At 33.2% G+C, this 13,346-nt stretch overlaps 3 protein-coding genes and 1 long non-coding RNA gene across 4 annotated transcripts; 2 read left to right on the forward strand and 2 right to left on the reverse strand.

Moving 5' to 3' along the window:
• Positions 1 to 428: 428 nt before the first annotated feature.
• Positions 429 to 5,455, reverse strand: pea (ATP-dependent RNA helicase pea). The gene is made up of 3 exons (XM_075310017.1): positions 5,305 to 5,455; positions 2,320 to 5,199; positions 429 to 1,556 (listed from the first exon to the last, which is right to left on the reverse strand). The coding sequence occupies exons 2-3, from the start codon at positions 5,140 to 5,142 to the stop codon at positions 534 to 536; spliced, it is 3,846 nt and encodes a 1,281-aa protein (XP_075166132.1). The 5' UTR covers positions 5,143 to 5,199; positions 5,305 to 5,455; the 3' UTR covers positions 429 to 533.
• A 93-nt stretch (positions 5,456 to 5,548) lies between these two features.
• LOC142238385 (uncharacterized) lies at positions 5,549 to 7,259 on the forward strand. Its single transcript, XR_012722715.1, has 4 exons — positions 5,549 to 5,883; positions 5,949 to 6,312; positions 6,377 to 6,697; positions 6,762 to 7,259. It is a non-coding gene; the product is annotated as an uncharacterized LOC142238385 (long non-coding RNA).
• Positions 7,260 to 9,237: 1,978 nt separating this feature from the next.
• S2P (membrane-bound transcription factor site-2 protease) lies at positions 9,238 to 11,324 on the forward strand. The gene is made up of 3 exons (XM_075310019.1): positions 9,238 to 9,472; positions 9,535 to 9,993; positions 10,055 to 11,324. The coding sequence occupies exons 1-3, from the start codon at positions 9,398 to 9,400 to the stop codon at positions 11,093 to 11,095; spliced, it is 1,575 nt and encodes a 524-aa protein (XP_075166134.1). The 5' UTR covers positions 9,238 to 9,397; the 3' UTR covers positions 11,096 to 11,324.
• On the reverse strand, positions 11,307 to 11,835 carry LOC142238387 (LYR motif-containing protein 2). The gene is made up of 2 exons (XM_075310020.1): positions 11,678 to 11,835; positions 11,307 to 11,598 (listed from the first exon to the last, which is right to left on the reverse strand). The coding sequence occupies exons 1-2, from the start codon at positions 11,714 to 11,716 to the stop codon at positions 11,350 to 11,352; spliced, it is 288 nt and encodes a 95-aa protein (XP_075166135.1). The 5' UTR covers positions 11,717 to 11,835; the 3' UTR covers positions 11,307 to 11,349.
• Between the last annotated feature and the right edge of the window lie 1,511 nt (positions 11,836 to 13,346).

The raw sequence follows: 13,346 nt of genomic DNA on the forward strand, positions 1-13,346 counted from the left end.
TCGACCGTGTATACTTGTTCATCTTATTTTCGACAATATTTCACAGAAATATGTTTGATGTCTTTCAAAAATAATTTGATTTTCAACTCGAAAACATTTAGGTATTATCCGATCTTCTTGAGACTCCTGGAAGAGAAAACTTTATGCAATCCTGGGAAAATTTGACACGTGAAAGCAATATATGCCTTAAAACCATGCAAAAATATGGGTCTTTAATTTAATATTGCCCCCCAGATTTGACTTCTTAAGTGAGAGAAAATTTCATACGATCCGTTTAAATTTTCGTACGTGATGACAATATAAGCCTTAAAACAATATTCAAAATTGATCGGATTACATTTATGCTAAATAATTTTTATACTCTCAAAATCAATAAAATGTTCTCTTTTTCGACAAAATCCCCAATTTTAAAATAATTGGGAATCCAATTTGTGATAACTCACCCATAAAAGAGTTACAATAATCTAAATTTTATTTAAAAAAACTCTCATTAAAATTATCTTAATGTAACCATATAAAGTAGATACACTCCTTTAATTTCTTCGTCTACGCACTCTCGATATACGCCAGGCATTTGGCTCTTCGTATTTATTATACAAAGGTTCGAGTCTTTGATTCTTCTTGAATTTACTCAATTTCGTGGGATCAGAGAATCGGAAAAATGATGGAGCAAATTCGACTAGCCATTTTGGATCAATTGTTGTCACTTCTCTCATATATTCCTTTGTTGTTTGTACCAATTCATGGTATATAACCCATTCTGGCTGACGATTGAATAGAGCACTTGATGGATGAATATAGACCACCTGAGAATCGACCAGAGTTCGATAACCTTCTTGAGGATCTTTTTTCGCAGCATTACGAAAGAAACCCGAACATATAGCTTTTTGAATTCTCACTGAATTCTTACCGGCCGAGACCACATCCAATTTATGACGATCCATAATTCCCAGCAATTGTTTTCGTACATCTTGTGATCGCTTTAATGTACGTATTTGCACGAAATTTTCATAACACCAAGCATTGGAAAATTTATTATTTTTCCAACTATTATACACTGCCAGCAATGTCAAATGGTCACCTTCGATTTGATTAAATTTAGCCTTTTTCTGATCGGCCAATGCCTGTTTATCTTTTGGCCTATAAAATACATTCTGAACACTCAACATTGATACAATTGTCAAGATTTCGTCGGAACACTGAAGGGCTACCGACATAATGAGCATTTTGGAAAGATTTGGTTCTAAAGGAAATTCGGCCATTCTCCTACCGAGACGTGTCAAAAGACCCTCATCATCCAATGCTGATAGTGAATGCAATTGTTCCAATGCCATGACCAGAGATTCAACGGGTGGAGCATCCATGAAATCGAAATGCAATAAATCATTAATACCCATTGTCTTTAGCTGTAATACAGTGGTAGCTAAATTAGTTCGTTGAATTTCGGGAACTGGTGTTGGTAACATTTCATCTCTATAGGCTCTCTCAGTGTACAAACGATAGCATTTGCCGGGGCCTGTACGGCCGGCGCGACCAGCACGTTGTTTAGCAGCAGCCTAAAATGAAAGGTAATTTAATTATTTCACTAAAATTGTAAAACAACAAAAATCCTAAAAACAACAACAAACATTTTTTTGTCAAAATTGAATAGAAAATGTCAAAATTTTATTTCTATAGAAAATTTTGTCAAAATTTTATTTCTATGTTATAGAAAATTTTGTCAACATTTTATTTCTATGTTATAGAAAATTATGTCAACATTTTATTTCTATAGAAAATTTTTTCAAAATTTTAGTTCTATCGAAAATTTTGTCAAAATTTTATCTCTATAAAAAATTTTGTCAAAATTGCATTTCTATAGAAAATTTTGTCAAAATTTTATTTCTATAGAAAATTTTTTTTCAAAATTTTATTTCTATAGAAAGTTTTGTCAAAATTTTATTTCTATAGAAAGTTTTGTCAAAATTTTATTTCTATAGAAAATTTTATCAAAATTTTATTTCTATAGAAAATTTTGTCAAAAATTTATTTCTATAGAAAATTTTGTCAAAATTTTATTTCTATAGAAAATTTTGTCAAAATTGTATTTCTATAGAAAATTTTGTCAAAATTTTATTTCTATAGAAACTTTTGCCAAAATTTTATTTCTATAGAAACTTTTGCCAACATTTTATTTCTATAGAAAATTTTATATGGGATCTATACCTAAAAGTGCTCCGACATGTGCTACGAAATTGTTTGGTTTCAATATTTGAAATAATCTGAGAAATTCGTTTTGATTCCCATTACAATCCCTATAAGAAAATTGAATCTACTTGCCTGTGATATGGGTGTTACAACCAATGAATCCATTCCTGTTTTCGAGTTATACACTTTTTGTTTGACAAATCCTGGATCAACGACATAAAATATACCATCAATTGTCAACGAAGTTTCAGCTATGTTGGTGGCGATTACAACTTTACGACTTCCCGGTGGAGCAGGATCAAAAATTCTCGTTTGCATTTCCGAGGGCAATGCCGAATATACCGGAAGAATAATTAACTCCGGTACATCAGGACCCAAACTTTTCATTCTTTCATATAAAATCTCACAGGCAGTATCGATTTCCTCTTGACCAGTCAAAAATAGCAATATGTCACCCGGAGGCTCTCTTAAATGAATTTGCATTACAGTAATCAGAGAAGCATCCAAATAATCAGTCTCTGGCTCCTTGGTATATAACACCTCCACGGGGAATGTACGACCAGGTATAGTGAAAATGGGAGCTTCAAAGAAATATTGCGAAAACTTGACGGCATCCAGTGTGGCAGAGGTTACAATAAGTTTTAGTTCAGCACGCTTTTGCACTGCCGTTTTGAGTAGGCCAAATAACACATCGGTATGGATTGTGCGCTCGTGAGCTTCATCCAACATAATGACCGAATACGATTTCAATTCAGCTTCTATAAGACATTCGCGCAACAACATACCATCTGTCATGTATTTGATTACAGTCTCTGGGCTAGTACAATCCTCAAAACGAATTGTATAACCAACTTCTTGACCCAAACGACAACCGAATTCTTCGGCCACACGTTTAGCCACGGACATTGCAGCTACACGCCGGGGTTGTGTGCATCCTATTTTGCCACGATTTGTAAAACCACACTCGGCCAAGTATTGGGTGATTTGTGTAGTTTTTCCAGATCCCGTTTCACCGATTACAATTAAAATTTGATTATCCGTTACAGCCTTAATCAAATCATCACGCAGTTTATAAATGGGCAATGATTTTCTTTGCTCCACAAGGGACATATCGGTCTTCTTGCCAAAAGAGGATTTTTTACCACCTATCACGTGTTTCTTCCATTCGGGTACTTCCATAGGAGCTGAACCCATACCTCTAACATTGGCTGCCAGTGTTCGGCTATCTTCCTCTGGCAGGGGATCTATCCAATTTTTACTTAGACCCGTGGGAACAGCATCCATGTCTTGTTCTCTCTGCAACATTTTCTGTTCTCTACGTTCTTTGGAGAGGGCTGACTGCATCATAGCTGCTTGGGCCAAAGAACCATCTGGATTTTTTACAATTCTCACGGGTGATAAATCATGCAGGGCACGACCATGACCAGACAAGAAAGGAGGTTCTTCTTCAACTATTTCTATTTCAATATCTTCTTCATCGTCTTCGTCCTTATGCACTAGGCCTGTCTCCTCATCGAAATCTGGCAACTCACTACGGTCCAAAACACCAGAGCTAATCATTTGTTTTATTTCCCAACGTTCAGGACTTGAGATACGTGTAACTCTTTTGCGCGAGTCGCTTTCGTCATTGTCTGCTCCGCCCTGTAGATTAAGAAGTGATGTACCACCCCCAAAAGGTCTATCTGGATTACGATCTCGTAGTTCATTTTCGGGTGGCGGAGCATGTGATAGGGGATTTAAATCTTGTCCTGTTTCTTGGTCAACTTCTTTCATTGACAATGAAACCTTTTGGCCGGTCACCGACATAACTTTCACCTTAACTGTGGAATTCCTATTTACAACTTCTGTGACATCGGTTACACGGCCCTCCGACCGTAATTGCGATATGTGAACCAAACCTTCCCAACGCTTTTTCAAACCAAAGAGCTGTACAAAACATCCAAATGGTACAATATTGGCTACTTTGCCGCTATATATTTTACCAGGTTCTGGATCATCTGCCATAGGGGCTGGAGGTGGCATTTTCTCACGTTTATTTTCACGAGATCGAGATCGTTTGTTTTGCCTAGATCGTTCCTTGGATCTAGATCTTGAACGTCGTTTACGTTCGCTACGATCACGGGACTTGGATCTTGAATGCCGTTGTCTTCTTCCACCGTCTCTAGACCGAGACCTTGATCGTCTACGTCTTCTTCCACTTTCCCTGGACCTGGACCGAGATCTCCTGCGATCACTTCGGTTTCTAGATCTTGATCTCGACCTTCTATCTCTGTCTCGATGACGATCTTTATCTTTACTTCTTCCACTTTCCGAGTCTCTATGTTTTTCTCGGCTCCGGTCTCTTTTGCGATCTCTGTCGCGATGTCTTTCTCGGGATCTGGATCGAGTCCGCGATCTCCTTTCCGATTTCTTTTTAATATCTTTTGTTTCCAGTTTACTACTTTTCTGAGGAAAGTCAGGTGCCAGAGCTTCCAACTCCAACATAGCATCATCGACAGCTTTCAATTCGTCATCTTTGATTTTCTTCTTTATATCTTTTTTCTCCTCCTTCTTCTCATCCACTTCTTCTTCACTTTCAGAACTGGAGTCAGGAGCATCAGCTTTACTGAATTTATCATTAGCCATAGCCAAGCCAGGAAACATTAAAGCAAGTTGTTCTGTTTTAGAGGAGGAATTTGTCGCCTTACTTCCTGATGATGCTTTGTCTGAATTTCCGCCTGCCGACGTAGGCTTCATTAATTTTATAATCCTCTCAAGATTGGTTATCAGAGAGTCGGGAAATTCAGCTCCATTATCAATCAAAGCTTTTCGAAATGTCTCAAATGTTGGATTTTTTGACTGCAGGTCTATAATGAATTCTGCCAAGTCTTTGTCATTGATACCCAAATGATTATCCAATTCAGTGCACAACTTGGACACTAGAGATAGATGTTCCAATTTTTGTAGTTCATCCATTTTGCTCCTTCGTTCTGACTGGATAAGTAACTACTCGAATGTAAGGTGTTCAATTTTCTGTATGCAAGAGATGAATGAAACAATCACGGCTTGGTCAAAAAGAAATGTGTTGACAATGATGTGAAACGAGAAACTGAAATGTACCACACCAAGAGTACTTACATTTATTAAAACTTGTCTTATCTGCACTATAGCAGCTAAATGCCATAGCTTTGAGTCTTCTGTTAATTTATAAGCTTAATTTCAAATATTAATTTTATTTATTTAATAAACCATTCCGCATCAACGTTTATAAATGCTACACACACAGCTGTTATTAAAAGGGTTGCCAATCCATTAGAACAACTCTTGGTAAAATAAAAACAACAGGTAGTGTTATCAAAACAGCTGTTTGAATATTATAACGGCCCAATAAACACAGGATGAGCGTTTTTCAAATGCAACAGCTCTTCAGTTTGAGGGTAAATATCATTTTCAACATAAATTCAACTTGACTTGAAAAAGCTCATCTTCAATTCATCTTCAAATTGTTTGCGAATTACAACCAATTTGGCAAAATGTTGACGAAAACTTTGAAAATGTGTTGAAGATAATTGGAGAAAACTTTGACAAAACACTACCCTGAAATGCAACGAAAAAACCACATGGTTTTCAATACTACTTTGGACAACAAAGTTCGTGGAAGAAATACAAAAATGTGGAAATTTTTTAATAATCAATTGAAATTGCTTATAATAATTGGTAAGTAAAACTAAAACACGAAATGAAAACTTGAAGGAAGTCACTAAACTCAAATCTCTTTGCAGACAACTAAAATATTTGGATGCTGATTCTTGGACACATTAGGAGGCTGGCCGATGAAAAATGGTAGTGGCTTATCGAGAAGAGAAAGTTTCCATAAATCAAAGTGCAACCAAAAAAACTTGGTATTTATGCTTTTCCATATCAACAACTACTGGATGATAATTCGCATCACATCGATAGTTTAATTTATATCGCATCATCGGTTTAATTTGTTATTTTGTGAATTGAAATTGCTGGAAATTTATTCCAATTATCTGGCCATCAAGTTCCTGAAAATTGCCAGTATTTTAATAACAACAATTTTGTAATACCAACGTTCTTGAGGAAATCACGAAGTACCTGGTCAGTTGGAAGAAATACAAATTGGTAAGTCAAAATAAAAAGTGAAATGAAAACATAATGGAAATCACAAAACTCGATTGTTTTGCAGAAAACTAAAATCATTGAATGGTATATTCTTGGAAGATGTTGGCCGATGAAGGAAACAACAAAGAAAAGTTTTCAGAAAACTTACAAAGTGCAACCAACTAAAACAAAGTGCAACAATTCCTATATCAAGAACTTCTGGGTGAAAATGTGCATCATCGGTTTAATTTGTTATTTTGTGAATTGAAATTGCTGGAAATTTATTCCAATTATCTGGTCATCAAGTTCCTGAAAATTGCCAGTATTTTAATAACAACAATTTTGTAACACCAACATTCTTGAGGAAATCACGAAGTACGTGGTCAGTTGGAAGAAATACAAATTGGTAAGTCAAAATAAAAAGTGAAATGAAAACATAATGGAAATCACAAAACTCGATTGTTTTGCAGAAAACTAAAATCATTGAATGGTATATTCTTGGAAGATGTTGGCCGATGAAAAACCGATGAAGGAAACAACAAAGAAAAGTTTTCAGAAAACTTACAAAGTGCAACCAATTAAAACAAAGTGCAACAATTCCTATATCAAGAACTTCTGGATGAAAATGTGCATTACATCAATTCACATCCCGTCATCAGTTTGATATTTTGTGATTTACTCTTGCTGGAATCTATTCTAACACACAAGCCAGCAAGTTCCTCGATAGTAATTATTTCAAATTGCCAGTATATTAATGACACCGACATTATGGAGGAAATGGAATTATACATGTAAAAATGTTTAAGATATTTAAAGTTGTATTCATAGTTTTATTTATTAATACGTTTAATAAGATAATTACATTTTGATTGGTATAATATTATTATTTTCATATATTATTAATGTTATTTTTAAGATTATTATATTTGTTTACAAAAAAATAATAAAATTTACAAAATCCCTAGAAATTTAGTATTGACTTTCAGTTAGAACTAGGATTGACTTTCATACAAATTGTGGTTTGAAAGTATTCGCAACAATGCTAGTTTTTTATTTTTCTCACATTGAAAACTGTTTGAGAAATTATTGAGTAGCGATGCATTTCAATTTGAGGATTACAATTGAGAAATTATTGCTATTGTGTTGAATTTTACTGTTGAGGATAATGTCTGTTTTTTGTTGAGAACGCGATTTTCTCAACAATTTCTCAACTTGAATATTACCCTAATCCTTTGAAAAAATGTTTGAAAAATTATTGAATTTTAGTATTTTTCAAACGTTTGTGTTTATTGGGGGTGTACGAAAATAAGGGCTCGTAAAGGTCCTGTCCTTCAAAATTTGAACCCTTTCGCATAAATGATACTAATATTAAAGCTGATTTCGAGTACACTGCGACGAAGGGAGTTTTATATAAAAAGTCATTAAAGAGAAAACACAACAAAATTATATATTTTTTTAAATTTTGTTGAGAAATTTTTCTCCTGTAGAATTTTTCTCAAAAAACGAAATTATACTCTCTTCAATTTTCAAAAAATAAATAAACAAAAAATACCGCAATTTTTTCTAAACAATATTGTTTAGATGTTTATTCATTTGATTAAAAATTTATAAATTCTTATAAAATAACATTTATACCATGATCACAACACATTTATCATAATTTTTCATTAATAATAGAATGATGTTGATTTACAAGCGGCAAGTTACATGTGGCAGCGTCTATCAGCCGTTTGTTTATTCTCGATGGAGGCAGTGAGTCTGTGAAATATCTGAAAAACAATCACTTTAATCCATTTGGAAAATCAAAAAATGTTCACCAATATACTTTTTACAATTTTAAGCGAAATAACTATGTTTCAGCACTTTATTATCGATTTTATTTAAATAAATTATAAGAAGCTAGTTGCGCTTGGTGTTTTACAAAATATATTGGCTCTTGTAACAATAGTGATGGCAAAATACTTTCATGTACATTGCATACTTTTTCATACGCTTCCCGCCATCACAGTTGTCACTTACGAGTCTGTGGTAGCGATAAGGATGAAATGGAAATATGAAATGCTGGCAGGGGTACTAATCTATTTGCAAAAAAGCAATATCAGAAAATACCGATTTTTTTCGTAGTTTTTCTGCGGCTCTTTTAATTCAATTTTTTTTTTTTTCAAAAATTCAATATCACAAGAGCAAAACATAAACTTACAAACGTTTTTTTATTTAAAAAACGTTTGTAACAATTGTGATGGCAAAATACTTTCATGCGAATAGTGATGGCAAAATACTATCACAGTTGGCAATTGTTGCAGTGTCACTTTCGAGTCTGTGGTAGCGATGAGGATGAAATGGAACTTTGAAATGCTGGCAGAAATACATCTGTCATAAAATTACCAAAATAACGGGTAGCTCATAGTTGTTTGACTTTAAACAGGTGTCCTCACAGAAGACGGTAATGGGTTAAATACAACGTCAGAAAGAAATGAATGAATAATAACAAATATTTGCTAGTATGGTTATTAATGACATTTACAGCCTGTTTCTGTATGTCGATCGAGCTCTGTCGATCGACTGAGATGGAAACAAACAGCTGAATTCACAACCAAAAATCAGCTGTTTCTAGGCATTTCAGTCGATCGATAGAGCTCGATCGACATACAGAAACAGGCTGTTAATTACTTTTACAGCCAATTTCTCATATCCGAAACGAAAGCTTTCGTTCGACTAGAATGCCCAAAACAGCTGAATTTATAAAGGAAAATCAGTTGTTTTCGGCATTTCAGTCGAACGAAAGCGTTCGTTTCGGATATGAGAAATTGGCTGTTAATTTGGTATTTTTTCAAAACAAAAACATGCCTATTATTAATTCGTCTGCGAAATGAGAGTTGGCAACACAGAAGTGCAATGGTAGTCGGTAGTCGTTTTAAACATAAACAAAAACATATGTTTTGTGATAAGGAGAATTTTTCCACAAACGACAAATAAATATATACGTTTGTTCGTGCAAAAACAACCCACTACACGCACAACTAATAGTTTTTACCAAGAAACATGTTCAATTTATAAAGAAAATCATTTAAGTTTATAGCTTGATAACTGATGAAGATATGAAATCATGGATCCGATTTTATTCTTTGGGGTGTTGATTGCCATATATGGTGTTTTGTTTTTCTTCGATCGTTTTTTCAAGGTATTGTGTGATAATAATTTGTAATTTATCATTTCCTGTTTAACAATCAAATTACATTTTAGAGCTGCATGCACTACCCCTATCAGAGTTTTCTAACGAATAGTGGGCTCTCAATTAATTTCTTGTGCATTAAATGGCATACGGTGGCTTTCAACCGATGGATATTACGTCTGGGAAATAGTGGAGGTTCATGTTGTCGAAGTTGGTGCACAAAATCGTTTACCATTGGTGTTTTGATTGCCCTGTCACTGGTTCCCATTGGAATTATTTTATTGTTCATTACTATATTTAGTGGGTCACAACAGCACGATGGTGCAGCAAGCTTAGGTGGGGGTTCGACTGGTTCAGAAGGTCGTGGACAATCGTTAAATGTTGAAATACTATTGCCCGGTGTGAATTTACCTTTAGAAGAAATTGGTTATTATGTGGCCACATTGTTGATATCCACCGGAGTTCATGAATTGGGTCATGCTTTGGCAGCGGTTATTGAAGATGTACCTGTAACAGGATTTGGTTTTCATGTAAGTTTATTTTATTTCATTTATCTTTAGGATTGCTATTTATCGGGTAGTATTTTTTCAGATTTATTTCTGCTTACCAGTAGCATATACCGAAATTTCAACGGACCATTTGAATGCCCTTAAGTGGCTTAAAAAGTTACGCATACTTTGTGCTGGTATATGGCATAACTTTGTCTTTGCTGGCCTATGTTATCTGCTTCTTTCCACTTTGGGTTTTATGGCTGCACCTCTGTATACACTCAACAAAAATGTGATAGTAACCCAAGTCACATCACAATCTCCGCTACGGGCAAAGATTGCGGAACGAGGACTAATGGAAGGCAATGTCATAACACAAATTAATGATTGCGATGTATTCAACGAAGACACTTGGTACAATTGTTTATTGAAAGCTCTACGCTCAAAACCAGGATTTTGTGTATCCTCGGATTTTATACGCTTAAACGATGAAAGCATAGAGATATCCCATCATAGCTCAGATGGTACTCTGCAATGTTGTGATGATAAAAATACAAAACTTTGTTGTTTCGAATACATCGATGATTTTAGCAATGATGCTCCAGTGGAAATACCTCAACATGTATGCCTAGATGTTCGAAGAACAATGGACGACTCCTATGGTTATTGTACTCCTGCTGGGGTTTGTGATCGAGGATTTTGTTTGAGACCTCTATTGAAAAATACCACAACGATTATGATATTCAAACGCGAAGCGCCACCCAATGAACAACAACAGGGGAAAACATTAGCAAATGTTATATATATGGGTCATCCATTGGATGTAACACGTAGCGTTCGTATTTCACCATTTGTACCAAAGCACACATACTTCAGTCCCAAATGGTGCGATGCCTACCAATTGTTCCTGAAATACAACATTGTTTTCAGTTTAGGTCTAGCTATCATAAATGCTATACCGTGCTTTGGCTTCGATGGAAATCATATAGCCAATACAATTGTGAATAATTTTTTAGTCAATCGCATAGCTGAAAAGGCTAAAAGGGATTTCATATCCTTGATAGCAACAGCCATAGGCTCTCTATTATTTGTCTTAGCGGTAACTAAAGTGCTGTGGCTAAGTCTGATAAGATATTTATTTTAAGTTAGTTATTCTTTGGTCTACACTTTCTTCTTATTTATGAACAAAAATCACGAATCTTCTATGGAATAGCAATAATAAGAATAATAATAATAACAATTATGTATAATACACCATTTACGCTTTAGTAGATGAGTTTATGAAATTGCAAAATCGTTTTAATATTTGACGCAACTTAAATAAAATGTTGTTGCAAATAAAGTTAAAGGAACTATTTATAATTGGATAAAAATATTTTATTTATATCATGGCATGATTTATTTCTTTTGTTTTTGTTCATCTGGAGCTACTCCACTTAGACTCAAACTTGTTTGTAATTCGGTTAGACTTCGTCTACCATATTGAATCAGCATTTTTATGGCCATTTCATCGCTTTGTTCTCTATTGGCTCGAAAATCATTTCTGGCCCACATTTTTAATTCATTCTGGCTATTGGCATCCGGAACAAGTTTTATGGTGCGAAATATTTCACGGTACAATTTTAGGACTTCTTGTCGTAACATAAACTGGAATTGAGATGGTAGATAAACAACAAACTCCAATATAAGTTCTCACAAAACGGAAAATTTTTAATGCATAAAATACCTGTTTTAAACTTAGTGTTTTTTGTGTTAATTTCGACATCGTTTTTTTTCTTTATTTTGTAACTAGAGAATTATTTTTATCCTATTAAGGGGGGTTTGTTTACCTTTTTTGAGAAACATCTGTGCAATCAGCTGTTTCATTAAAGCATATGATGACAAAAAAGTAACCGTTACCCTTTATGTAACGGGTAAATATTATTCGATAACAAGCAAAATAATAACGTCCAAATTCTCATATTCGAAACAAATATTCGGTTCGAATGTGAACTTGTATCATACCCACGGTTGCCACTCGAACCAATAAAATTTGGAGAAAATTTGATCAAAAAACTAATGCGCTTTACAGACTATCAGTTATTCCGGACGGAATGTCGGTGGTTGTAAAGAATCTTACAGTGTGTCGGATCGGTACGACATGTCGGCGATGACTAAATAATCGGTAAATGTGTTATCGATCCCATAAACAGCAGTGTTATCGATCCCATGCAGCAGTATCGATTATGCCTTCGGACTTAACTGATAATGTGCACAATATATGGGATATGTTCGACACGAGTACTGTCGTCCGGAATAACTGATAGTCTGTAAAGCGCATAACAAACAAAAAATGTCATTTTGCAAAATTTTATTTCTATAGAAAATTTTGTCAAAATTTTATTTCTATGGAAAATTTCGTCAAAATTTTATTTTTGTAGAATATGTTGTCAAAATTTTATTTATATCGAAAACTTTGTCAAAAACTTTATTTATTTAGAATATTTTGTCAAAATTTTATTTCTGTAGATATTTTGTCAAAATTTTATTTCTATAGAATATTTTTCAAAATTTATTTCTATAGAAAATTTTATTTCTATAGAAAATTTTCTAAAAATGTTATTTCTATAAAAAATTTTGTCAAAATTTTATTTCTATAGTAAATTTTCGCAAAATTTTATTTCAATAGAAAATTTTCGCAAAATTTTATTTCAATAGAAAATTTTGTCAACATTTTATTTCTATAGAAAATTTTGTCAAAATTTTATTTCTATAGAAAATTTTCCCAAAATTTTATTTCTATTGAAGATTTTCTCAAAATTTTATTTCTATAGAAAATTTTGTCAAAATTTTATTTATATAGAAAATTTTGTCAAAATATTATTTCTATAGACAATTTTCTCAAAATTTTATTTCTATAGAAAATTTTGTTAAAATTTTATTTCTATAGAATATCTTTCCAAAATTTATTTCTATAGAAAACTTCTCAAATATTTATTTTTATAGAAAATCTCAAATATTTATTTCTATAGAAAATTTTGTCAAAATTTGATTTATTTAGAAAATTTTGTCAAACTTTTATTTCTATAGAAAATGTTGTCAAAATTTTATTTCGCGAAAAAGTGACTATTTTAGAGGCTAAACTCGAACTTAATACACACCTTAAATTCTTATATTCGAAAGAAATATTCGTTCGAATGTGTACTTGTATTATACCCATAAATAATCTACCAAAATTTGGAAAAAAAATTACCAAAAAAACTACCAAACAAAGAAATTTTATTTTGCAAAATTTTATTTCTATAGAAAATTTTGTCAAAATTTTATTTCTATAGAAAATTTTCTCAAAATTTGATTTCTATAAAAAATTTTGTCAAAATTTTATTTCTATAGTAAATTTTCGCAAAATTTTATTT

The sequence above is a fragment of the Haematobia irritans genome, chromosome 5 (assembly GCF_050003625.1).
Source record: "Haematobia irritans isolate KBUSLIRL chromosome 5, ASM5000362v1, whole genome shotgun sequence".
NCBI classification, from domain to species: Eukaryota; Metazoa; Arthropoda; class Insecta; order Diptera; family Muscidae; genus Haematobia; species Haematobia irritans.

Coding starts and splice junctions, on each gene's coding strand:
- pea (XM_075310017.1), bottom strand. CDS start 5,142: ATGGATGAACTACAAAAATTGGAACATCTATCTCTAGTGTCCAAGTTG. Junction 1,557..2,319: donor TTGTAACACCCATATCACAG/GCAAGTAGATTC, acceptor CTTTCATTTTAG/GCTGCTGCTAAACAACGTGC.
- S2P (XM_075310019.1), top strand. CDS start 9,398: ATGGATCCGATTTTATTCTTTGGGGTGTTGATTGCCATATATGGTGTT. Junction 9,473..9,534: donor TCTTCGATCGTTTTTTCAAG/GTATTGTGTGAT, acceptor ATTACATTTTAG/AGCTGCATGCACTACCCCTA. Junction 9,994..10,054: donor TAACAGGATTTGGTTTTCAT/GTAAGTTTATTT, acceptor GTATTTTTTCAG/ATTTATTTCTGCTTACCAGT.
- LOC142238387 (XM_075310020.1), bottom strand. CDS start 11,716: ATGTCGAAATTAACACAAAAAACACTAAGTTTAAAACAG. Junction 11,599..11,677: donor AAACACTAAGTTTAAAACAG/GTATTTTATGCA, acceptor TCTCAATTCCAG/TTTATGTTACGACAAGAAGT.